This window comes from Poecilia latipinna, unplaced genomic scaffold (genome assembly GCF_001443285.1).
Source record: "Poecilia latipinna isolate Pla-1442-1.1 unplaced genomic scaffold, P_latipinna-1.0 Scaffold1971, whole genome shotgun sequence".
Taxonomy (NCBI): Eukaryota; Metazoa; Chordata; class Actinopteri; order Cyprinodontiformes; family Poeciliidae; genus Poecilia; species Poecilia latipinna.
The window spans coordinates 38477-66098 of NW_015114587.1; the positions used below are offsets into that span (position 1 = coordinate 38477).

Here is a 27622-nt window from a genome sequence, read left to right on the forward strand (position 1 = left end):
TTTTTTTTTTTTTTTTTTTATCGCAGCAAAGCACATTGTAACCAGCAGTAAGACGTCCCATCGTCGGCTCTCAGCGTTGTGGGGATGTTATGTAATTGTAGCAACTGGAAGCGTCTCAGCCTGTCGAGCAAAATGAAAGCTAAAAACTGTAGCTGGATGCTGAAGTGTACATCTGTTGCTGCTGAACCCCCTCACACACACACCTCTCCTCCACCCCCAGTTAAACTTCCCTTCTCTTCCCTTTTCTCCTCCTCTCTGCTTCTTCTTGTAGGAAGGATTTGTCCTTCCTCTTCTCACATTTTTTCTAGAAATAATACGATCCCTAGGGGGCGTCTCAGTCCCGTCTCCTCACTACGGAGGGGTTAGTTAAGGTCTCAAAGTAAGAGAACTGAAATCCATTTTCTCCTGCTCTGATGGATTTAAAGCAAAACCTCACTGTTTAGTTGCTATCTCAACCAATCAATCAATCAAATTGTATTTGTATAGCACATTTCAGCAGCAAGGCATTTCAAAGTGCTTTACATAATTAAAATAAAAACAGCATGTGACATTGAATAAACAGTGAGAAAGAGAGATTTTGAAAAAGATTAAAAAAAGATAAAAACATTAACACCCGCGCTTTCGATTCATCTTATTGATATTAGCTGCTGAATTTGCGACAAACAGAAGGCTAAATTCCAGATTTAAGCAAATGTGAGATAAAAATAGCTCACCATGACAACCCCTGGTGATATTGTAGAACTTTTTTTCTCTTTTTCTTTTTTGTTGTTGTTTCATAATCACCCAAAAGGCTCCACTTTTACAGAAGCTCAGCATTTCCAAAGCCGACATTAACGGACGGCAGCGTTTTCGCCACTGCTGCAGCTCCAGCTGCAGCAAACGAAGGGTTACTGCTGCGAGTCAGCCGCAGTCTAAAAATAGCCACCTCCTCTCGCCTGGCTCTGTGCAGAGCGCCGTGGATCTCCACCCTTAAGCTCCTGCACGTGAGCTAAAAATAGCCCGCCTTTAAAAAACACACACACGCGCGCCTGCACACATTTATGCTACGATCTCCGCTTGCTGTTTCTTCCCCGCTGCCAGGATCTGAGAGAAAAATAATTTGCAACATGCAGTTCGGGTTCATGAGAGAAATCTTGCATGCCGTGAATAAAAATGACAAATCGTTTTCCTAAAAAGGAGGAACAAACATCTTTTGTCTCCATCTGTGTGTGACACTGCAGCAGTAGCTGGAGACTGGAAGCAAACCAGAAAAAAAAAAAAAGACATCCTCACATTTTATTTTATTTTGGTTTTGATTCCTGTTCCTAACGTCGCCGTCTGTAATCAGATTTCTCTGTCTGCTCGCCTCTGAGGTGTCTCTGAAGCACAGATGAGTTTTTCTAACGACTCATGGCTCTGCGGTGATCCGATGAAAGCGGCCCTGTATGCTTTAATGTGATTATCATGTGCTTTTGGTCTGGGGCGACGCAGCATTTAATTAGGACGGGGTCGTCTCTGCAGCGAGCTGCTCATCCCCTGCCGCCGCTGAAAGTGGCTTTACTGCTGCAGCTCAGTGCAGGACGGTGGTAATTAAACGCCGACTGTGTCAGAAGTCACATCCTGCGGTCAGGACGACATTTTGGCCACACGGTATTGTGTTGCCTTTCAACGTGTTTGGATAAGAAAAATAAACTTTAAGTCGACTAACCAAGTCTTCATGAACCTCAGCTCTCTGCTTGAGAACTTCCTGTCCAGCCTTTGAAGCGGCTCTTTCTACTTGAGAAATGATTTTCACTAAAATCACTTTAGTTTGGATAGTTACTAAATCTAGCAGCTCATAAGCAGCTCATAGAACCTTAGTTGCTGTTTCTAAGTATAGACTGAATGAAATGGTAGAAATTCCCTCTAAAATTAGCAGAAGAAACACATTTTGCTGCTTGACGGGTTGTTCTGCGGTCAAAACACAGTGCAGCATTTATTTCTGCTTTTATTCAGGCAAACTTTACTAAAAAAGTTTTATTTTAAAAAAATTTCCTTCCACTGCAAAAAACACCAAATCTTATAAGGTTTTTTTTCTTCCAGTTTCTAATGTAAATATGTTCAAAAACATGAAATCAGCCCAACCTAACTTACAAGCCACTTTTCAGCAAGATCATGATTTAAGTCAATAATTCCTTAATATTAATGAAAAAGTATTAGTTCTACTGGCAGATAATTTCACTTATAACATGGAAAAAATATCTTGTTAGAAGTGAAATAGTGAAACTAAAACTTTTTCATCTACAGCAATGCTTATTGATTTAAAACAAGCTTTTATATCTTGTTGAAAAGTTACTTTTAAGTTAGTTTTTGTCTTATTTATAGTGAACTAAGATATTTGCATTAGAAACTGGACCAAAATATTTGGAAAGAGGTTTTTTTTTCAGTGTTCTTGACAAAAGCCAACATAACATCACAGAACAGACATGAGCCCAGCGCTGTGTGTCTCATCAGGCTTCCAGCAGCAGTACTCCTCTGCTCTGCCTCTTCCAGCGCTCAGAGGCCAATCCATCGTGAGTCATCACGAACTCTGAGGCAGGTAGAGGCAGGAAAATAAATCTGGTCATGAAAAACTGAACACACAAAAAAACATTTGGATTGTGTAAACATTGTAAACACTTATTTCCATTTCAATCAAAAACTGCAGCTATTTTTTTAGCATTTATTTTTTTTACCCCAATTTTTTTTTTTCAGGCCAACTTTTTAATATTTTTATCTTCGATGGTCCTTAAAGTTCTGCGTTCTTCGTTCACTCATTAACATTTTCAGGTTGAACGCACTGAAGGAGATCATCTTAATTTAATTAAGGTAAAAACTACTTGAAAATATAAGTTGTTGCAACTCATATTATCTCGGGTTTTAAAAAGATGGGTAACACTTTATTTGACGGGGTGTGCAAATAAAGTGGCATGACACTGTCATAAACATGACATAACACCTGTTGTCAACATGAAGGAGTCTTTATGAATGTCTGTTGTCATGAAGTGTCATTTGGTAAATAACACCTTTAATGCAAAGGTGCTCTAAAAGTTGCATTAAAAGTGCCAACTGTGCATTATTTGGTAAATAATGACACTTTAATGCAACTTTCAAAGCAACTTTGCATTAAAAGTGTCATCATTTACCAAATGACACTTATGACAGTCATAAACATTCATAAAGACTCCTTCATGCTCATGACAGGTGTTATGTCATGTTTATGATGGTGTCATGTTTTTTTTTTGTTTTTTTACAATGTACTTTGCAGAAACAAAGTCAAAGTAGAAATTGAAACTTGGGTGGAAACCGTAACACCTTAACAAAGCATTACTTGAAAACAAAAAGTTTCACATATTAGCACAGTCACTCTGTATTGTTGGTCCTGCCTTCCCCACTCCTGTCATTTAAAGTGTAAATTTCAACACGATCGTCTGCCTTTTAGTAATCACTTCTGTGAAGACGAGCGGCTTTACGGCTCGCCACGCTGCATCCACAGGCTGATTTGCATTGTTGCAACATGGTATTTTTAGGCCCAGTGTGTAATGCGGGCTTTTGAAGATGACTGAATGAAACGCAGCACCCATTTGAAGACAGGACTTCAGTCAGTGACATAAGCCTTGTGCCACTAATCTTCAAAGGCGGATGTATTAAGTAGAGGGGAAAGCAAGAAGCAGAAGCTTTCCCTTTTTTTTTTTTGTCTGCTGCATGTTTTGAAGTCTTAATTGTTATTTAATTTGTGCTGTGGCTTTGTTGTAAAGGCTGTGAAATGCTAATTGCGTTGCCTTTCCTCCTCCTCGTCACTTTGATGTACGCGTGTCTGGATTTATCCAGAGATTTTTTTTCCCTCCTTTTCCTTCTCGTGTAATTTCATTTAAGATTTGCAGAAGCGTAAATGCGACAGGTGGGATCAAGCGGTGTGATGCCTTTGCTGAAGAAGGTATCATGAAAAGAATGTATCACGATAACAAATTGTCCCAGAAATTATTGTGAAGAATGATATTGTCATTTCTGAGACCATTTTTGAGTAAAATAATAATTGCTTAATAATGACAGAACACCTAGGCCTCCTGTCTCGATAAAAAATTTCCTGGATAAAAAAATAATTGCAATAAAGAATAATAAACAATAATATTGTCATTTTGATATAGTAGTATTTTGATAATACCCTAATTGTAGAAATTTGTCCTCACAAAAACCAATAATTTAATCTTGTAAAGAATACACAGGGAGTGGAAGACATTTTAAATATCCAAAATAAAACACAACAAAAGCAATAATAAAAGAATAACAAAAAGAATAAATCATAAACCAAATGGATTATGAAGTCTCTGTAAACAATTTTGTCCTTCAAAGACTATCAATCATCGGAATGTAATTATCAAATTCATTTTAATTTATCATGGGGACAGATAATTAATTGCTGTTTGCCACAGGCTTACTTGACAGTGTCAGATTTATTGCTTAAAAACAACAATTTGACCAGAGTTGTTAACCATTGAGCCTAACTAAATAAGTACACTATTTTGAACGCCAACACAGTTGTATTTGTTGTTTATGATTATGTAGTGTCATGAAGACGCACCAAAAACAACCCAGTGTATCAAATCAGTCCTCAGGGAGTTCCTCACTGCAAAGCTGTGATTTAGGATCTCTGGCTTCAGCCAAACATTCCATTTTTGGGAATCCTTTATTCCAGTTGGCTTTTTGTGGAGATGCCTGGCCAGGTCATCTATAGCTTAATGGAGGATACAGAGTAGCCTTTACTCTGTACTCTTTCTTTCTTTTTATTTAAAGAAAAATCACAGTTTCTGTGGTTCCTCTTGTTGTTTGAGCTTTGGCCCCATCAGTCATCATGACATCTGTAAGGAACATCCTGAGCTCCATGTTGGGTGATTCTGTCCATTTGTACTTGTCTGACAGATTAAAACACAGAATATACTGGCTAAGTAGTTTCTGTCATGTAGCTAGGACAGCTAAGACACTGCATTAAGTATTTTAAAGAAAATATACAGTGTTATGTTCTTTTAATCGTGTAAAAGTGGAAATGAAGGCAATCTGTGTAGCTAAATAGTGTCCATAAAAAATTTTTAAGAGGAAAAAAAAATTGAATCTGAACAAAAAAGAAAAACAAACTGAAAAAAAAAAGATTTTAAATTGAAAAAAAAAAAATTGAATCTGGAAAGAAGCTTTGGACTTTTTGTCAGTTTCAAAATAATTTTTCAGTTTCAAAACACCGGAAGTTACTGTTTCACTTCCAGATAATCATGTTATCAGCAATAACAGGTATTCTGGCTCTCCTATTGGCTGTCATAACTTCAATCTGCTGTTTGTTGCCTTCAACCAGTCTGACATCAGTCTGCAAAACGAGAAGCATCACTTCACTCTCGGTTCAGTAGTCAGCAGCACACTAAACCAAACATCTGGTTTAAACATGGCAGATGTAATGATCTACCGTTCACCTGATGTGAAATGTAATTTCAGCCATTCCAGAATAAATGTGGGCGTGTCCTAATTTACTCCTCCTTAGAAGTTGCATAATTTTTTTAAATATTTTATAGAAATTCCTCAGTTTCTGTTACTTATGCATATTACTCCATTTTTTCTGTACTGTAAAAACTGATATTGGCTATATTTGTGTCCAAATATACTAGAAAAACACAGGCTGAGGCAGAGTGTCCAATCTTTCCACCTGACTGCATGTGGCAAAATAAGAGATTCTGACGGTGGCTTTATGTTGTGAGGCTGCGGGTTGTAATCCCTATAGATTGGTTTTGCTTTCAATAAGCTCTCAGCAGCTGGATATCTGGGGAATTGGGAGGCAGAAGAAGAACTTGGTGTTTCACACGCTGCCCTGCTGAGGTTAGAGTCAGTTCTGTGGGGGTTCGGCTGAGTGGCAAGAGTCACAGTGATACAAAACGCCCTGAATTTCCCCACTGTGGGACAATAAAGGACATTTCTATTCTATTCTATTCTATCCTATTTGATTGCCAAAATCCAGTCATCCAATCCATTAGACAGGATGAGTATAATAACCTGTCATCCATCCATCCATCCATCCATCCATCCATCCATCCATCCATCCATCCATCCATCCATCCATCCATCCCTCCCTCCATCCATCCATCCATCCATCCCTCCCTCCCCCCCCACTGTTCATTCCTTCCTTCCTTTTTTCCTTCACTTCTTTCTCTGTCTTCTATCCTTCTTTTGCTTGTTTTTCTCTCTCCTTTCTTTGTTTTAATTTGTCAATTTTTTCCCAGAACTCTGGAAATTAGACCATGGAACTGTACAGAATTTCGACATGAAAATGTGCAACAACCCTATAATCTTCTTACTACTGACTGAGTGATAATGATAACAGATTTTATTCATAAGTGCCTTTTAGGACACCCAATGTCATGCTGTACATAAAATAACCATTTGATGACCTTCCAGACAAGGATCTTCGTAAGCAGTCTAATTATCTCAGTTGATCATATTGCTTGCCAAGTTAATCCCCAAACCAGTACGTCCAATTAATAACAACATCCTTGAATGAAGGCCCTGCATGCTGTGGAGCAATAAGACGTGATCCTTTGGGTCATTCTGATGCGCATAACTCAGGTGAAACCACAGTGTAGTAAGAGTTGATGTAACCTCAGGCAAATAACAAGCAGAGAACAGTACTTCTGTTAATATATAACTTAGCAACACCAGCAGTTTAGAAGCAGACTCCAACCTGGAGCTGTTTGTTCAGAGTAGATGAATAATTTATGACTCGTCTCGGCACATGAGGCAGCTGGAACTGGTTGTCATCAAACGGGGAAGAATGGACAGTAACAGTGCTGCTTTCCAGTTAGAAAACCTGCAGAACTAAATATGCCTTTCATATAATTTTTCTTCATACACTCCATTAGTGGATTGTATAACTCCAGTTGTTTTCATTTACTTTTTGCGATTCCTGTTTTTTCATTGGTTTTCAAAATCACGTTTGGGTTGACTACAGACTGTAATTTTAATCCAATCGATATTTATATTGATGCAAACTGGTGTATATTCTGCATTATTTTGGACTGCAGTAAACACACTTTGTGTGTGTGTGTGTGTGTGTGTGTGTGTGTGTGCGCGCGCGTGCGTGCGTGCGTGTGTTTTATTTGCCTTGAAAACACTGAGGTAAAGTTGCTCCAGTTGTGTGTTGAGGAACCAGTGGGATTTGTGAAATGTTGTGCTCAGTTATGTAACCAGCTGAAGTCAGCAGAGAGAGTAAATGACAATGCAGCAACATTTTCACTAAAATATGTTGGTCAGTATTTTGTCTGGTTTATTGAGACACAAGTCATCCAACGTTTGAATCAGTTTATTAGCTGTGTTGGATTGAGAGCCTAGCGTTGGCAATGTTGATTGGGATTCCTTTTGTTCAGGTCAATAAAGGGCCATGCAGGTAATCACTGCGCCAACAGTGATTGGCATGGCTCTAGAGACTCATATTCCCCAGAATTCTCTTTTAAATTCTATACATCATTAGTAAATTCATTACCCACTCTTATCTTTGTCCATTTGCTTTCCATTTTGATGGCGTATGCAGATATGGTGCTTTAAGCGATCAACACCACAACGTTGCCTTCCATTGCTGCCAATGTCGTGGCATTTTTTTTTGGTCATCATCAAAACATTCCTTGATATAATTCCCAAATTGGAGATCCAGCATAGGGATGTCCCATGACAACGGCTATGCTAATGCTGCAGCAACGACCCGTTAATACAATACTTAATCTCATGCTACACTGAACAGGTAGTCTGTCTGCTCTGATCAAGATTCACTCACATCAGTATGCTGAATGCTTAAAGTGGCTCCAACATGTAGAGGTTGTAAGCCATGTTATGGCTAATTTAGCTAATAATTCCTTCACTACTTGGGGTCACTTGTATACTGTGCACAAAACAAAAAGTTGTCAATCTAAGGTGGTCAGGGTATTATTATATTATTATTAGTAGTATTATATATATAATTTATTATATGTTATTATATAAATAGCTCATTTAAATTAACTAACGGAAGTTTTACCACTTTTGATGCTGACACCACTTGACTGGTGGCTTTAAACAATGATTTTTGCTTTATTTTGTTGTAGCTAAAAGTTTCAGTTTCATGCCACAGGAAGAACAAGTAGAGGAAGATTTTTGATGTATTCTCTTCAGGTTATTACTTGACATTACCCTAAATAATTAACCTTTAGCATTACAATGTTGTCAAAGGTGAAAATAGCAGAACTGTGTTATTTTAATATGTAATCAAGACCAAATGTTCATCAGCTAGTTGGCAGTTAAATCAGTGAGTTTTTTCTCAAACCCACTCTTACAGGATGGCCATCCAGGTCGACAAGTTTGACTTTGAGAGTCTGCCCCAGCTGGACCAGGAGGCGGCCCACTTCAGCAGCCCCAAACAGCTGGAGGAGGAGCAACAGCACGCCCAGGGCTGCCAGATCAACAGCAAGCTGGACATCTGTTGGAGCATAATATCCTTGCAGAGGTTACTGATCAGACAGGATTGTAGTGTTCTAACAGTGGTGGTCCTGGAAAAAAAGACTGAGAGTTACAAACCTCAGTGCCTTCATAAGATCATATGGGTTTTGCCAATGTCACAGCTACAGAATGCTTGTTGACAACATTTTGTACAGCCATTTTGCACATCTGTGTGGTTTACCCAAAATGCCCTCTGGCCAGCAGAGAACCTGCGTGAACTGACAGATGGAAAAGCAAATGTCCAAAGTTTTCTGCTTCTTTCAGACTCTAAAGAGGCATTTTACTGTTCAGCGATGCAAGTTTAAGTCAGCTTCCGATTAATTTTTAATAGGTAAACATATCATGCATGGAATCAATTGTGAATTAAGAATAGTTTTATATATCTGTACCAGAGCTTTTGTTGTTTTTTGCTCAAACTTAAAACAGTTGATGCAAATGTTGTAGCCTCCAGAGTTCTCTCTGACCACAATGAAGCTTTCCTCCACTCCACAGGTGTCAAGGCTGTACCTCTGGGTATAAATCAGAGCTGTTTTATTGAGCAACTAAGAAAAAGTTAGGAAACGCTCCACTTTTCTTCTTTAGTTGTTCCAGAGACCAAAATTATTTTTGTTATATTTTATCTGTTAAATGTTAGATAACAGTTCCAGTAATTTTATGAGTAGATAATGCATCTGCTAATAGAAAAGTCTCCAAACATCCGATTGTATCTATCCAATCAATAAAACATGACCATTTGGTTGTTTGGATTCTAATACTTTCCCCATTTGGGCTACTAATGGCATGCTGCTTTTAATGCTAAATTGTAGTTTGATTTAAAAATTTTTTGTAATCTAACTGGATAAGCATATGTGTCATATCTCTTAGACCCCCTAAATTGCTATTCAAAAAAACTCCTGAACAAAATAGAAACGGGGGATAGTTTTATCAGAGGGACATTTATTTTATTTTTCTATTCTCTCCCAAACCAACATCTTAGGGGAAAACGTATGAAAACCATCTGCTTCACAAAATCTGTTTTACTTCCATAAATCTTCATTAAGTCCATATGTTTCAATTACCTTCCTAGCACCCTGCCAACCGCGCTCTGGCATATCACACACTATGCATTGCCAGCTTGATGCATTTTTTTTTTTTTCCCTCTGGATGAAAATCGACTTCCACAACTTGATCAAGCTTTTCTGAAAACAAAGCAAAAAATCCAAACAAGGACCAAAGAAGTGTTGTAGTTTAGTGTTACAACTGATGTCAGAATAATATCCACATTTACATTTTCAGACAGCTTCACTCTGTTGATAGTAGTTGACATGACTCTGGTTCGTAGCGGTAAAGGTCTGAGGCAACAAACACAAAGCTTTTACGTCTACGTTTCAACCCTCATCCAGAACATGATCAAATCCAGGAGATCCTGCTTACAAGCAGCTGAAATGAGATTCTTCTGGGTTGAGAAGGAAACAGGAGTAGAACTGTTCCTTGGCATCTAATGGAGTCTGATAAGGTGCTTCCAGGAAGTATTCTTGGCATCTTCCCTATGAGCTTTTCTAGACATGTCCTCTTGGGAGGAAACCCTGGACCTGCTGGAGGATCTCCATATATCATCTGGTTTGGCTCAGAATGACCTGGAGGGTGTCTGTTTGTAGAAGTGTTCCTGGATTGATCGAAGGATGAAGCAGTCAATTGGTTTGGCAAATAAATCAAATTTTGTTTCTATCACTGATATACCCTCAACCTGCTACAAAAGTTCCATGACCATATTTTCTGCTTTGCATCCTTTCTACCGTTTCTGTTGCCTGTTTTCTTGAGGGTCGTCACAGCAAACCATCTGCTGCCAATATCTTCCTGCTCCTGTCATTCTCCTCTCTCCCTACATCCACATGACTTCTCTGTGTTCTTCTTCTTTTCCTATTCCTTGACAGCTCCTCATTTAACTCTTATTTGTCCAAGATTTCCAGTAATTCCTCTCTGGACAGGTCCAACTAGCTTAACTGTGGTCTCTTCCAACCATATTTTCAGACATCCTGACCTAATTTAGTCAGTCCCCAACACACTTCTTCCAAAGCCGAAGAGTCGACACACAGTCACGTGGTTTCGGCATATTCATATTCGCACACACCTTTCATACAGCGGTGCAGACCAGCTGGCAGACACTTTTTCACTTCAGTATATGCCACACCCATACCCATGGGCGTACTCAGCAGTAGTCCTCATTGGTTGGCTTGATGCCCCCTAATTTGCATGACTGTATTCTACACTTAGGCAAGGCAAGCACTTAGCATCTCCTTGGATCTAAAGTGATCCATGTCTAAGCTTCCCTAGACAGATGGTCACTAAACCAGTTTCAGTTGACCAGTACTTCAGATTATCGTCAACTCCCGTCTTGATGCAGACGTTTCCTGCATTAAGTCTGGATAAATGCTTGGAGATGCCCTTCCAAACAGTTAAAGCTCAGCTCTCTGTAACCTTTGAAATAGCGTAATGTAAGTTCTGCTGCTGGCTGGGTTTTACTTCATAACATGAAAAACAAGACAAGTGAGAGCTTTAATCACTCCCCCTGTACTCGTTCTCTGAAGCACTCGCTTGGCCTTTAGCAAAGTAACGTCTACTTGAATCTGTAATTTATGGGCTGTCCAACACAATATTGCTCCTGTTATTAGGAAGTTTTTTTCCAGTCGTGATTTTTCATAGCAAATAGGCTTTCTGTATGTCATTGTCTCCTGAGACATTTACATGGGATGACAGGAAATGGTATTTGTTTGAGTGTACGGTCTCCTTGTGGAGGTCACGCTGTGAACTAACAGCATGGACGTTCATTTCTCTCTCTTTAGCTGACCTAAGCTGGTACTAAAGATCCTCTTCATGGTTAGTTATTGTTGAACCTCTCTGTAAAACTGCCACAACCAGAATAATGCTTGCAGTTTGTCTAAAATACTGGAAGCAGCAGCGTGTACACTTGACCTAAGTGAACACCATTAGACTGTTTGGACCTGTTTCAGAGTCTCCAGATCACCTTGGAGGCTCTGAGCTCAGCTGCACTCCTTCAGCTGGGTCTATTTGTTTTATTTCTAAACGTAGATGTCAAGATCCTCCTGTCTGTTTAACCGCCTCGGCTCTTCTTCTTCTCTCTGTGTCTGCATGAGCCAGAACTCTTGGTTGGAGGGCAAACTAATGATCTGAGAGCCTAAGTCTGTTGTTTCAGTCCAAAGTTGACAAAAAAAAATTATCTGCAGAGAGACACGCATTTAGTTTAAAACACTTGTCTCAAAGATCTTAAAAATTACAAAAATACAAGCCCATTAAATCAATTAGAATTTAATTGGAAAGTTTATTTATTTCAGTAAGTTAATTTAATAAATGAAACACATTGTGTAGATTTGTAACACATTTGTTTCATGATTTCTGTGATATCTGTTATTTGCTGTGTACTTTATATAAAGTGTAGGGTTGGTTTGGTAACATAGCGAGGTAAAACAACACTCAAGTCACAAACCAGAGGCAAAACAGTCCAATTTATAATGTTAAGTCTACATTTAACTCCATAATATCTAATAAAAGTTAAAAATAAGAGAAAATCTGATTATTTTTCATAACTCTTGTTAATCATTAAATCTTAATGATCTCAAAATGGTATTAAATGGCTTAAGTAATGTTTAATAAAGCTTGAAGAAACCAGGCACTGACTGGTAGCGTTGTAATGAGACATGTAACGCTCAAGACAAGAAAGTGCAGGATTTACAAGAACAATAAGACTTAAAATTTGTGAAATAGTTTTGGAAAAAACTGCAGATTTTGTGAGAAACATTTCTGTAGAACTTCTAAAGATGCAACGATAAGGCGACATTTTGAGCTGTCTTTAGCATCTCATATTAGCAAGTACCATTACATCTATCTTGCACACACCACCTGTTTTGTGTGTATTCCAAGATAAAATAAATCCTTACCATTCACTCTGCAATTTCCAAAAATTTCAAAGCAGAGCATGGCTGTTATTCATTCAGCCTTCCTGTCATTTTTCAAAGTTTTGCTCTCTCTCGCTCTATCTCAGCCTTAAGTAACTAAAAATTTGCCTTGACATATAGTAACTACAGTTTTATGTTGAGTTTTTAAGCGTCCCATTGACGATTAAGGCAGATATTTAGTAAAAACATTTGAGTTTGCTACCAGCCCCAAGCTATTTAAACTAGTTTGGCTAAAGACCATCCAGCCCCACTCACACTTTTCTTTTTTTTTTCACAGCACTGTTTTTCACTTCCCCCCTTGGCTCCCTAATTTGCATCAGACGTATTAAATGTTGATAATATCAATGATCGAAATGGCTGCTGCTCTCTGAGATCAGACCCGGGTACAAATTGTAAGATGTGATTTTTCTCCTGAATCAGTCGATAATATTTTTGAAAGCTTCTCAGAAGAAGCAGAACCTTCCGGCACGATGTTGCCTGCGCGTCGATAGCTCCTTGGCTTTCTGTCTTTTCCTCACTGGGCACATTGTACTCTCTCCTCAAAGGTTAATAGACACGGGTCCTTCATGCTTAGCTTATTATTCCAAATGTCAGCTGTGTAAATGATCAGCGCTGTCCTTATCATCACACATTATCTGGGTAATTGCTCCCTGACAGTCGTATTTGTTTTGATGCAGTATTCATGCGTTGATAGCCCTCCCTGCGATCAGTTTAACAGTGTGTGTTTATTGCAGCGTATTAGTTTTATACTCGCGTCTTACTAACATATTGACATCTTTAATGGCTTCTATAAGTTAGCGAAGGGATTTGTGCTCTGCTGTGCAAATGACTAAAACTGTGTGCATATATCACAGCTGAAGCACCAAAAGCAAATCATTTCCCATAGTTAAATGTGAGGCATTGATGACTTCAAAAGCTGTGATATTCAGAGATCAAAGTGCTTTGGGCATGTTTGTGGTTTATAGTGAGAATGGCAGAAATGTTGAGGTCTTTGATTATATCCTTATATGCAGAGATGAGAAGTCAGTACTTGTGTTATGCATCAGGAATTTGTTCTCGGCTCTTCAGATTCATAGGACCCTCAGTTTTTCTCTCCTGATCTTATGCCATATTCTTGTATTACTCACTCACTGCTCTGAGTGAACCTGGATTACTCGTCTATTAAGGTGACAAAGAAAAGATGGGCTACAAACTGAAACATGCTGCTAAAGTGACCCAATCCTGGCAAAGAACTGTATTTCAAAGTTTGAATACCAATAAAGCATCTGAAGACTTTATCACATAAAGCAGGCAAAGCATTACTAAAAATGTTGTATATAGATGTGACTATAAACTTTATGATGGTGCTTCCTATTAGGTGGCTATGTTTCTTAAGGTCTCTTGCAAAAGTTTTCATTCCCCTTGAAATTGTTCACACATTCTGTCACATCACAAATACTGAGGCGATTACTTTCCTATGCAATGTTGCTCAATTGTCATCTCCGTTTAGGGCTCCATCTGGGATTTCTCCCATTGACTTGGGTTTCTCTGGTAGAATTTCAACCGGGCCAATCAGCAAACAGCAGGATGAGTTGTGAACGATGATGTTGATTTCCGCACTGTTTCATATTCAGCTTGTAGTTTTAGCGATGACACCAAAGGAAGTGACTGAAGCTGTTCAGTTCGTGTCGGTCACATTTCCAAATATTAAATTAACATTATCAGCCTCCGGTTCAGCGTAGCACTTCTCTCTTTGCAGTGTGGGATGGTTGTTTGCAGCGCACACAGTTTCTGGTAATTTTCACACAGGACTTTTTAAAGCTTTCTTTCAACAGTAGCTGACTTCTTCACAGTCGTCCATAAGGTTCTAATTCTAAACACTGAAAGCCCCTTCGCTAGTAACCTGTTCTTCATCCCCAACCCGGTTTGTCTTCATTAACCTTTGAAGCCACCTCAGGCTCACGCCAGGTATTGTGCTCAATTAATTTATGTAGCAGAATACATGTTTTGATTGGCCTGTCACTGGATGAGTGAAGGCAAGTTTATCTGAGCAAAATGACACCATCAGGCTTTCGATCAGATCCCCTGCACGCTCACAGTCCTACCCATAAAGTCAGGGAACAGCTGCCAATGCAGACACACCCAACCTGTCTGGAACCGAACCATTAACCGTAAGAGTGAGTTTGCAATGGAGAGGGGCTTTAGAGGACAAGTAGTCCTGTCAACAGATGATCCTCCCTCAGCTGTGGATCTCAGTGGCCCCTCCAGAGTTACCAAGGGGCTCGTTGTTGCTTCACCTGTAATCAGTGCCCAGCCTATCAGTATACTTGAATAGAGAACTCTTCATAGATTTGTGGTTGTTCCATACCTTGGATTAAAGACATGCTTGAGTTTGGGATTTTGTTGTCTGCACTACCTCTGCTTTAAACTTTTCCATAACTCTGACTTGTCAGCTGCGTTCCTTGGTCTTCATGATGCCGTTTGTTCTGCGATATTCCCAAATAAACCTCTCCGGCTTTCACAGAACCGTTCTTTTTCACTAATTAAGTGACTTCCAAGGGCATTTGGAGCTACTGGATTGTATTTGGGCTGTCAGACTAGAATACAGTGGAATAAAACATAAATATATTTCATTGTCTTACCTTTGGGAATTTGGGTGCACATCTGTATTCAACCCCATTCTCTCATTCTTAACTTGCTGCTGGTACACCCAAACAATTATTTGAAAACTTTATGCCCTTTCCCTTCCACAACACAATTTTGTTGTGGCTTACATAAAATCTCATTAAAATACATTTAGATTTGGGCTGAACAAGTTGGTGAAAAAGTTCTAGAGGTGGTAATACTTTTTCAAGACACTGTTGTTTACCTATGATAACTTTTCAGCATTAAATTAATCTTCTCAGGCTCAGAATGTGCAACATGAACATAAACTAAGTTTTGTAGATTTGTCACAATTTCCCTATTCTAACATAAAGTGTTGTTTAAAAAATTCCAATAATTGTAGAGCTTTACTTGTTGTTAGTAATTTGGTAATTACTAACAAGTCATGCTGCTGTCCTTAACACTAGCCACCCATCTCTGCAGCGGCATGGAGAGGCCAGCGTGGAGGGAGCCCTGAACCAGCTGGTCCTGGAGCACCTGCAACTCGCTCCTCTGCAGTGGGGTAAGTCCCTCACAAATACGTCTGTGAAGTTATCAGCAGTGATTAACCACCAAGACTCCGGTCTCAACAAGTTGGACTAAGTCAAAATGTATTGTGGTGTGTGTGGAAAAATGAAAAAAACAAACAAAAAAAACAGGCAAATGTTCTGTGGCCGTTTCTTCACCTGTCAATTAGCAGCCAAGCCACCAGCGTCTCCAGCCATGTTTTTATCTGCATTTATAATTGGCTCCAGGCTATTTTGGAGAAGTGTAGACAGCAGCTTGGAGAATGTGTGAATCACGGAGGACTCACAGAAATTGTACAAGCCCTCTTTGGTCTCACCATCTGTGATCGTCGTCTCAAATCACTTTTGATTTATTGCGGGTGTTTGTTTTTTGAGATCGCCGTCCTTTCCTCGGTCGCTGGCAGCATTTGGATTCGTCACCCGGGGCTGCCCTGCTTTAGCAAAAAAAAAAAAAGAAAAGCAATCTGCAAAATCAACAAATCGTGTGTGCAAATGGTAAGGTAGAAACACTGCTGGATCATGGTAAAACAGGCCGACAGGCTGTTGACTCAGAGTTCACCGGCCATAGCTTTGCTACGGCCTGCCAGATCTCTGGCGCCAGCAGGTTGGAGCATTTTGTAAAGTTTAGACCTGTGAGAAATGCTAAGCAAGAGCATAATTTTAGATTGCTTAATAAATGCTTTTTAAAGTGGACAACATAATTACAAAGTGGACATTTTAAACAGTCTTTTACATTATTGGATTATAAATTGCATATATTAGCTCCTGTCTTAACTCTGAGATTATGGTTTCCGTGTCAAAATGATGATGATTGCTCACCCAGACTCGCTTTCCTAGGTTGGTCACCCACTACTCCTACTATTTTTCTTCAAAGGAAACTTAATCAAGATAAATGATTGGCGTACAGTGTTTGTGCATTATGTGGATTGACATGTTCTTTTGATGTAGTTTACTGTAATCCAACGTGACACCAAGCATAAACGTACTGAGTTGCACAGAGCTGAAGTTGGCTTCCAATTGGCACTACTAGATCCCTAAAGGATGATTCCACCTAATTTTCCACTACCTACCACGTCTTTACTTAGCTCTAGTTTAAAAACTTCAATGGTCAGACTCTTTAAACATGGTCTAGATTATTCAGCACTAAAACCGGAACATCATTAACCAGATCAGATAACCGGCTTCTGAATGGAAACAGCGACTGATTGGTGGGTGTTACATGGCGCTAAAAACTCGCCATAGAAAATGGCTAACTCTGAGACTTCTTTAGTCAGTAACAACTTCCACACATACAGACATAACCTGCTGTTAAAAACACCAGACCTCTTTTTCGTTTCTGACCGGCCTGTCACCAATCAGGCCTTAAGCTGGAAATAATCCGATTTCGGTCACCATCTGACTTATCTGTACATCTCTACTAACATGTTATTTTATGATGCTGTTCTTTGTGATGTGTACCAGCTGGATGCAGGGATTTACAGCCAGTGTTGTTTAAGGAGCTCTGCAGAATGAGCTGTGCATTGAGTTATTGGGAATTGTTGATTTCAAGCCCATTAATTTGCTTCAGTCCGTTAGGATGTCTTTATCAGTGTTGCCAAAAGAGTCACCAACTCCATTATGGATACATTTGAATCATTAACCCAGTGTAAAAAATATTTTTCCCCAATCGGATGCTTTTAAAGCTGTCAATGCTGTGTAAGTCTTACTCTGACAGAGATCCTGTAAATCCTAATTCACCTTCTAGGAATTGAACTATAGTTTTCTGTAGCTTGTCTAAAGTTTACAACATTTTTCTTTCTAATTTGTCTCGTCTTGCCAAGACGAGACAATGGTTTGTCTCGTTCCAGTTCCATGGTTTGGATCGTTCCAGTTCTCTTTAAAGTGTAGAATTTAAAATGCTGCTGTTGGAACGTTTGAGTCTGATCACAGCAACTATTAAAAAGGTTTTTTCATCCCTTCTAAGAGTTTCAATGAATCTCTTCATCTTTTAAGTCCTTTTAAGGGCTTTGTTGTCCATGTACTTGCTGGTCATTTCATCCCATCGCAATGTTGATCAGGGGTCATGATGTTTTATTTTCCTGTCCATGAAAAGCATCCACACTTAATGATGCTGCCAACACCAGGCTTCACTGTGGGAATACTGTGTTCAAGGTAATTCTATGTCCAGTATTAGTTTGTATGTAGTATTAGAAATGAAAGAATTTTGTTTTTTCTTGGAGAACATTTTCAATTAAGTTCTGATTAAAGGCACATTGTAAGTTAATCAAGTGGATAATTATTCTTATAGAAATGTGAGTCACAAAGACAAACCATGAATATAAAAACATAATTAAAACGACAAAAAATACATAAAATGATATTTGAAAATGTTTGAAAGAACATAACGATAACAGACTAGAGCAGAACATGAAATGTTTGAAGATAATTAATAGATTACAAAAAATCTGGTAAAATGTTGTTTTTAAACTAATTTTATTGCTCAATCTCTTTGATCTGTGCTTAACTAATATTATTTCCCCATCTGGAGATCATTAAGCATTTTTCTGATATTCAATAAAAATAATTATGATTACTGTGCTTGCAAAATAGCTTGGATAAAAAATGTTAATAATTAGACCAAAAAAGTAAAAAAAAAATTTGAAAATTACTTTAAAAAAGATATTCTATTGAACTGGTCAATCAGTGTTGTGTTTTAGGTCTATTAATTCTTATTGCTTCTGACAGAAGCTGCTCTGGGAGGCTGTGTCTACTCTTATATTAGAGCCATTTTAAAATCAAATCTGTCTACTAAATAATTTAAAGATCTTAAAAATAGGTATAACACGTGTTCCTTGGTATTGCTGGCCTGCTACAATTTTGCTTATAAACCATATTCTGATGTAGACTTTTCATAACTATGTACCTAAAAATATCTAAGACTGAAGGTTGATTAGGGTGATATGAATACGTAAGTGTAGGTCTGAGGTCTCACATAAATTATGGACAAGGACACAGGGTGCCTTCTTCACACATGGGTTGAACATGAGCAATGCAGCAGTGCATGCTGTGATTTTTTTTTTTTCCTAAAGGAAATCCAGTATTATGCTCAGATATATGAAGGTGCCAAGTGCATGGTAAATTTAGAAATTTAGAGCATCTTTTTTTCTTCTGAGACGTATTTAGAGCTGGCTGCTTCAAGTCCTGTGGAAGGTTTGACACCATATCTACCACATATCTATCTTTATCTACCGGTCCATCTGCTACATACTAATAAATAACTTAGCTCTTGAAGAATGACCAGCTCTACCTAAGCATTGAGAACATTAGTCATAATAATGCACATCCAGTCATCTATTCATCAAAAATAAAGATGAATCCCGGACGAGCCCCCGTTGTTCTTAAACCCTTAGCTGAATGCAAAGGTCAGTGACAAAAGGACCATAAATTTCACACAGAGTGTATTAGTTTAAACAGTATCACTTATTTTGCCAGGCCTAAAGCAGGACAGTTGATCATGCATATGTTTCATTATCATTTTAACATTTTAAAGTATGGCTTTTTTTGTAGAGGAGACCTGCTGCTGATAAAAAAATAACATTACTCAAATCAATGAAAGTGTTTAAAATTTAAAAAAAAAATAAGGGGGGGAAAAACTAATAACTTTTTTGAAGCAAAGTATTTGATGAGTAAAAGGCATGACTGCTTTCTCAGTCAGACGTGTTTGTGCCTCAGGGTGGATTTAAAAGAAAGATTCTCTGACATCTCTGTCTGGGATCAGCCAATTATGCAGCATGAGAAACTTGATGCCTCCTGATTCGTCTCTGTAGAAACTCATATGAATATTTAATCCTGCAGCTTCCACTTACTTGGGACAACATTGAAAGTGTCAGTCTATTTTATGGCTTTGTGTTTGTTTACAAACTCATTATTATTCCAGACTCTGAGAAAACAAGAGGCCATTACTAAAAAAAAAAAAGATACCTTGGAGGGATCAGCTTATACTTGCATCAGTGAGGCAGTAATAAATTAAGGTTGTGTGTGATGAAATTCTGTTCAGAGCTACAGATGAATAAGGGAATCATTTTTTTTAGTGACTTATCCTACTGGTCAGAGCATATTTTAGAATATACAGCATCACGTATGTGTTTTAGTTTTATGCAACTTCAACTAACTTGGAACAAACTGAAATTCTGTGCAAATGATTCAGTGTATTACTGACTCTCTACGCAGGGTCAGAATCAGCCATCTTGGCTCAAATATTTACATACACCCTCACTCATTGAAGATGAAACTTCTCTCAACCACATTTTCATTTTTTTTTGCCAGTCATTAAGCCATAATTCTAGATTGAAATGTGTTATAGTTTGACAGGTCCATTTAATTTGGTTGAATTCTTGGCACAAATCTGGTTTTATGGCCAAGAAGAATAAATGTTTTGACACAACTGGCCAAAGAAACTTTTCTCCAGAAAGTATTTTGCTTCTCCATGTACGAGTTGATTTTGTTTATTTTGAACCAGGGGCTTCTTTCTTTTAATCATTTGCTCATGTAACAGTGGATTGTCTCTGGGTTGGTTTTCTATCACTTTCCTGTTTATCGGGTTGTTTCTTGGTTGCTTCTAACCAATTTTCTTTTAATTGAGAGTAACAATTGTACTCTTCTTACAGCTTATGATTTTACTATAATCTTTCTTACATCTCAAGATTTTTAGTGTGGGTTTATACATGTGAAAAATCCTTTTGAATCTGGCATAAAAAATCAAGTTAAAGTTGATCATTGCTCTTAAAGTGGAGGCTCACATTGCTTTCCTATGTTGGGTTAAGGTGTTCTAGAATGTTTAGCTAATATATGTGTAACTAATATTTAGGTCAAGTCTCTAAAGTGAGACTGGTTTGATCGCAGGTGCGACTTAAGCCAAGTTCACAGCAGGCGAATGTGACCCAAATCCACTATTTTTCCCCAGATTATTTCACTTATAATGTAGCAAAAATGTCTTGTTATAAGTGAAATAACCTGCCAAGGAAACAAGTATGTTTTCATCAATATTGAGGAATAATTCACTTAAAACAAGCTCCTATAGCTTATTTCAAGATCTTTCCATTAGAAGCAAACCTGATTGGTAAGTTTTTATGGATTTCTTTTCAACTCTGAAATAATTCATCATATTAAAAATGGCTTGAAGGTTTGAGAATTAAAGCTTTTTAAACAATGGCCATTTTAATTGAGTTTATTTATCTTTCATATACTGATATTAAACTGTTTAAAATGCAATTATCTCAGGCAGATAATTTGCTCCATCTCTCATACAGTCCTAAAGAAAAAAATCCCAACAGGTGTTACAGGTTGCCTTGTTTTCCTACCTGACATTGTGTAAATATCCCATTGATCGTGGCTCCTTAGCTGTCAGGTTGATTAAAGGCGAACTGCATCTCGTGATTGCAGTCGCTATGTCAGCTTAATGGAGTGTTGCTAGATAAACAGTCACCTGACGAATCAACACGTAGCTCTCTGTAGGTGTGACTCCCATCAGCGGGCTGAGGCAGAGCACGACGGCTGCTCCAGACAGGAAGTGCTTTCAGGCTGAGATTTAATTACTGAGAAAAACTGACTTCATGTTACAGAAAAGGCGAAAAGGTTATAACAGAAGTATCTAACTCTTGAAAAGAAAGGAGTCATTTTTGCACTTTTCCCTCAAGCTACATAAACCAAAAAGTTGGTTTATGTAGCAATATCACAGTTTGACAGAATCATAATGATAAAACAAAAAGGCTAAATGTCTGTGTAAGCTTCCTTTTCACTCCTACATTTTACCATTTTCTTCCCTTAAATGATCATTAAATTCAGTATTTTTGTTTCTTTGCAGTTGAGCATTTTCATTAATTAAGTAGATGAGACTAGCTAAAATCTATTTGTGTTTTTTTTTTTTGTCAGAAAATTTACATTTGTATTATATGACAGGAGTATTTGGACCACACTAAGAACATTAAAAATAAATAAATAAGATTATGATAATGAAGTCAAAGTAATATGAAAATGAAGTTGTAGCATTGCAAGAATAAAGTTATAAAATTACAAATTTATTCCCATAATATTATTACTTAATTCTCGTAATTTTAAGAGTTTATCCTCGTAATTTAATTTTTAAAAATATTTTTTGTTTTCTTATTATGGCCCTATTGCTGTGCCTTCACATTACACACTTTTTTTCCCTGATTGCTGTTAACCATGAAAAACCTCCTGATATCGGAGACTTACTGAAGTCAAAACCAAACTTCCTTACAGTAGCCAATGGGTGCAAATTCTTTACCTCACTCACTGTTGCTAATCTGCATTGTTGACCGCAGTAGAAGACCGTGTAACACACTGCGACGAACTGAGTGACCCTCCGCAGGAGAGAGGCTTTTAGGTCAAAATAGTGACTGTGATTAAACTCCAGTAAGTCATATTAACTCTTAGATTAATTTCGTGCATTAGCTTTGACAACCCTGCGTACATTTTCCTTTGAAAGCGCGAGCTGCTGTTGGTCCGTGGTGTCGTCTGCCTTTTTATGGCTGTACCAAAGCGACGAGGCTGAAAAAACAGTCGGCTTGGACGTGGACTTTGCTCCCACTTACCTCCCCAGGAACACATTTCAATGGAATACAAATTCAGCCATGAATGGAAAGACAAATGTTTAGCATGGGAGAGCGATGGAAAGAGAAGGGTGGAGGGAGAGTGGAGTGGTGGTGGTGGGGAGCGGAGATAATTTAATAAGACAGCACTTCTGAAGCAACTCACACATTGTCTCCCCTTTCTGCTGTGCACACACACACACACAGATGGTCTTTCGGAGCGGTGGTTTTCTCCACACACACGAGGGACACCTCGCGTAATAATCCGCTTTTAAGCTGCTGTCAGGTGCTCGGTTGCTACGAGTACGGCAGGTTTGACAAACGATGCTGCCAGAGCGGCCCGGCCCGCCCAACGCTCAAGTCCTACGCCGGTGATGATGATTAGGAGCGCCGACCTGAGAGAGAGAGAGAGAGAGAGCGGGGCCGAGATGACAGAGAAGTGTTTCCACTGCACCTGTAGCTGGTGATATGTCACATCGGTGGGGACATCACTTCCAGCTCCTCGTGCTGTTATCTGCACTGCAGTGATAGCACCTGTGGGAGATGATAGAAAGCCTTTCTACAGCCCAGCTCACTGCGGAGCCAGTCCGGTCCTCCACCAGGCTGCCGGGAAGGGAAAGCATCCATCAGCAGCGGCGCGCCTCCGTTATTTCTTACAGATACGACGAGGATGAATTAAAGCACTAGCTGCGTTTCCATTGACCGTATAATTGCACAATTTGACATTTTGAGAATTAATTCGCTTAATGGAAGCACGGCAATTTCGAAAAATAAAAGTTTTAGCACTATGATGTTTGCTTGTTTTTTCGCCATATTGAAATTGATATTTTTAGCAAAATTAATAAATAATTCAACTTTATTAAATATTGTTTTGGGTTTATTTCAAATGCAATGGACACGCAGATGGAAAACAAAGGGAGAGAGGGAGGCAAAAAGTTTAAAGGGTCAGAAGGAGAAACTCAGATGATGAAATTTTCTCTGAACATTACCGTTTCTTCAGTCCCATACACTTTCTGCCATTTCATCAATGTCTGTATCTTATGAGGAAGGACAACATTTTACTACATCCCAGTCTGTTACTATACCTTTAACTCCAAAACTTAACAAATTTCCTTTTCTAGGGGAACATAGCCAAAGTCATACCCACACATGCAAACCCTACATCTCATTGCTCCCATCAGAATGCCAATAGGTGTAAATTTGCATCAACGTTGTGGCCCATAGAGCCAACCGGTGGGCGCTATGAAGTGTTCCGCCCTGATTTATCTGCTTGTTTTTCTGCACCGTCCTGAAGCTCTGTCCGTCATCTGTCTGAACGGCGTCCTGTTGAAACCAGAGCGAGGTATGACGAGGCTCCCTCCATCTCTAAATCCTCTGATTGTGATTTACAGAGGCAGTGCTGACTCAGATTGGCTCAGTCGGTGCGTGGATGGAGACAAAGAAAGTTGCGTGTGTGTGACATGTGCGTTATCTTTAGGCAGTGTGGCACCGGGCCAATGCTTCTGAGCTACAGATCATCTATTCTCAGATGTTTTTAGATTTCTACACGTCGCTTCATGAATGATTAGCATAACAGACGACTGTTTAACAAAACACTATACATATATTTATTCCACATTAGTGAAAGCGAGCATAAAAGGGTCGTTTGTTCTACTTTGGCTCAAATTACCGGGGTCATCCCCTCAACCTGGTGGCTTTAATGTGGAAATGAGACTACAGAGGAGAGCAACCTGCTCTGATTGCCTTTCTGGCCAGTTTCATTTTCTGCCTGGCCCCGTGTGAATGTAGAGTTAGCACATTTAACAGGCTTGGAGTGTCTGTTTATGGGGCATTTATCATGGCCACAGAACAATGCGGACTGTCAATGCGTCAGTTTGGGCGAGCGGTGGAAATAAATCAGAACTCCCCCAGCCTGCCACAGATAGCACACTACATCTGCACCCATTCATTTAAACCTGAGGGATGGGAAACAGAAGTAGCAGAAAGATATAAAAGTTGTTCAAGTAGATTAAGGAGTGGGGGGGTGGGGACCTCAAACTGTTTTCTGGGTCTTCTCCACAACAGACTAACACAATGCTATGGTGTCTAAAATCAGGCAAGCATTGTCAGAGACTTCTAGTATTATTACACACGATATAAGTTTAAGAGTCCAGCAACTGCTTTAAAAGTGCACTAAACATAAGTTTTGAGTTTATTTTTTTTAGACTATAATGACTGGCCTGTGTGCATGGCGACTTTACTGTATGCTCTGAAATCCTGACGGAGACATCTGTTGTTAGATCCAAGTCGTGATAATTGGGGTTTTATGTTGTGGAATCATGATGAGAACTTGATAGGTTTTTGTAGGCCATAGTGAGAGCATTGGGACATAAAAAATAGCAAAAGAATTAAAAAATGTAGTGACCCTTTTCCACTACTGCCTCTCAGCAACCTTGGTTATAAGGATTTCCAACAGATAATGGTTAATTCAATTCAATTCAGAAATACTTTGATCCCAAAGGGAAATTCAAGACGTGGTACCGGCCCTTTATTAGAACATACTTTGCAGGTGTTCCAAGTGTGCCGAGTCGGGCTGGAAACACATCAGAACACTCTGTCACTGATTGGCTCAAGGATGTAGTCACTGGTTGTGTCACAGAATCACTTCCCTTACAATTATCCATCCCACCATTGATGAAAACATTTCCAGACTGTTTTGACTGTTTTGACTTGATGTCTGGAGACGTTTGACTCTTCTGTTTTGAGTCTGACAAAAACAACAGACTGAGCAGAATGTTCGTCATAGTTTCCATGTCCTCCATAAGTTGCATTGTGTTTGTTCTATGCTGTCGTCGTAGAGCGCATAGCAGAATCTTATGCTACTTTGTTTGTTTCCACTGTAAAAACGGTCCTCACAACCAACTCACTCCCCACCATTCCTGACCCCTGAAGTTATAGGACGTGTCATGGTACGGCTGGGCAAAGCTACCGACGCTACACGACACAATCCATTAATCAGGGGACAGAAAAATTAGTGCTTCACATTGATCGTCTCGCAAGTCTGACTTGATGCTAGGCGTTTGGATTTCTGCCCAGTAACAACTCAACTGATTGTGGAAACTTTGCTAAATATGCCAGACCAAAAGATGGCACCAAGAACCGTACCGAGCCATGCTGTACCGCTCAGTGGAAACGAGGCTCCATTTCCATGTGTAAAAACAGATTAGTTGACATTTCTGAACACCAGTGATTCTAACCTCTGGTGCGAGTCTGGAGATATTGTTCAAGCCCCTGCCTCCTTAATTTAGATACTACGGAAATTACGAAATATTTTGGTACAACTGCGTCTTGATTTCTTTGTTACAATTTACTATGTAAAGAAACTGACAAAACACACAGACAGTTCATTAAATGGTTTCAATTTTATTATCATACAGTGTAAGTAACACATATTTTATGAAAGCTAATCAGCAATTTATAATGCAGCTTTCATGAGTTGTATCCATGCCTGCCCTCTTTGCTGATGAACACAGTTTCATTTGAAACCTGTAATCCAAGCCCTTCCCTTTCTTAATAGTTGCTTCCAGATGATTTTTCTCATTATCATGAAATCTGTTGGCAACGTTTAAACAAACCTGAGGCAACTGGAACCTAACGAGCTGCGGGACTTTCAGAGCAACTCCAGATTTCCCTAGTCCTCCCCGGTGATGACGTCTAGCTGTCGCGCTCAAGTGACAGTTGTGTCAGAGCAGCTTTTTTCTGAGTCCAGGTTAGAGGCATAACGCTCACACATCGGGCAGAGGCTGCCATTCTTCTTGACACTGCAGAGACGTGACAGAGCTCCGTTGAAGCAGAGGTCACTCCTCTGCGCCGTCTGTCGCTATTGATCCTCCTCAGCGATGCTCTGTTGCAACAGGTTCAGTCAGATCTTTTTCCCCACATGATGGGAGCCGCTTCTGTGCACTAATTTCAGCTGATAGATGGCATGACATGTATTTATCCCTCCCACCGGAAGCACAAAGTTGTATTCAGTTTGGTGTTTTGCCCCTTCTACTTGTCTCTCTCTCTCCTTCTTGCTGCCCAGGATTAGACTGAGCCTTTCTTTTAACTGCAGTAACTCACGTAGTCCCTCCTCTGGCCATAAATGCCAGCTAATGTGGTCTAATCTTTCTTTGGTTTTTGTTGCATTCACCTCAAAGTATAATAAAAATCATCTAGTTTTTATCAGGTTCTAAAATTATATAAACCTAACCTCCAGTTTACCAAGAAATAAAAAAAAGCACGACAGCTTCCAGACTGTCATTATTTATTATTTACTCACCTCAGAGAGCTGTGCGTGACAGACTGAGTACACTCTGGCTGCTTCCTGGAGATTCGACAGGGAATGTCGGATGATTAGGAGGAGGGAAGATTCAGTGGGGAGAATAAGTTGATACAGCGCAGATTTTTCAAGTTTCCCAACATCCAAAGAATGGAGAGAACTTTAAAGGGACGGCATTATGTAAAATCAATCTTTTTGAGCTTTACCTCTTGTCAAAATGTTATTCCTTCATCAAAAACATACCAGGAGTGATGCCTTGATTTTTTCGTCCATGTGAGAGAAATCCTTTTAGTCTCCCGTGGCAACCATTCAGCTTTGAGGACGAAGCTCCTCCTCTGAACTGCAGTTTCCAAGCCCCTGAGTTTCAGCCTCACAGAACATCGTTCTCCCATGACTCCTCTTTCAGCTCCTTCAGACTAGCCAGCAGCAGTTAGCAAACACCTGGTGGAGCTGCATGTCAGCTGAGCTCATTATAGGAGCTACTTCTCAGAGCAACGCTGGTAAAATCGTTAACTGGTTAATAGAGGAGTCATGTTGTGATGACTTCCTGATTGTGAGGCTCAAGAAAGAACAAGAGTTTCTTAAAGAGACAGAGACCCATTTCAAGCTGTTAAATTACAAAGTTAAATTTCTTTTAAGTCATATTTAACTCATACATAATTTTTCTACCAACTGAAGGTAACATAATTACTTAATTGTGCTATAAAGTGGCACTATATGTCTGGAAAATACTTAATCCTGCCCCTTTAAAGGACACTTCTGTTTCTACTCCAGAACTTTCACGTCCTCAAATGAAACCCAGACCTGAGATGACTCTGATCAAACTTCTTGTCTGCTTTTTATTTTTCTCTCCTTTCTCATTGACTTTGACATATTTTTCTGTGCTTGCTTGCCTTTTATTCTCTGCTCTGTGCCTTTTGTGTTCAGTCTTATTGTACAGCCTCTTAGTCAGCCTTGAGTTTTTCAAAGGCCTCAAAGTTTTAAAGAATACAGTGAATTGTTAACTGGGAGACCAAAAATCCCTTTACACTGGTCTGAAAATATCGTCGTCGTGTAAAGTCGTGATAGTCGTGGTGAAATAAGGAATCTGTTGAGGTCGTTCAGTTGAGGATAGGTTTACGTGTATCGATG

General features: G+C 39.1%; 1 protein-coding gene across 1 annotated transcript in view; it reads left to right on the plus strand.

The window, feature by feature from the left end:
• LOC106935491 (trafficking protein particle complex subunit 9-like) overlaps positions 1-27622 on the plus strand; it is a 109668-nt gene that overhangs the window by 27111 nt on the left and 54935 nt on the right. Inside the window, exons 3-4 of the mRNA XM_015015976.1 lie at positions 8339-8492; positions 15507-15597. Of these exons, the coding sequence (XP_014871462.1) occupies positions 8339-8492; positions 15507-15597 (245 nt within the window). The remainder of the gene's footprint in view (positions 1-8338; positions 8493-15506; positions 15598-27622) is intronic.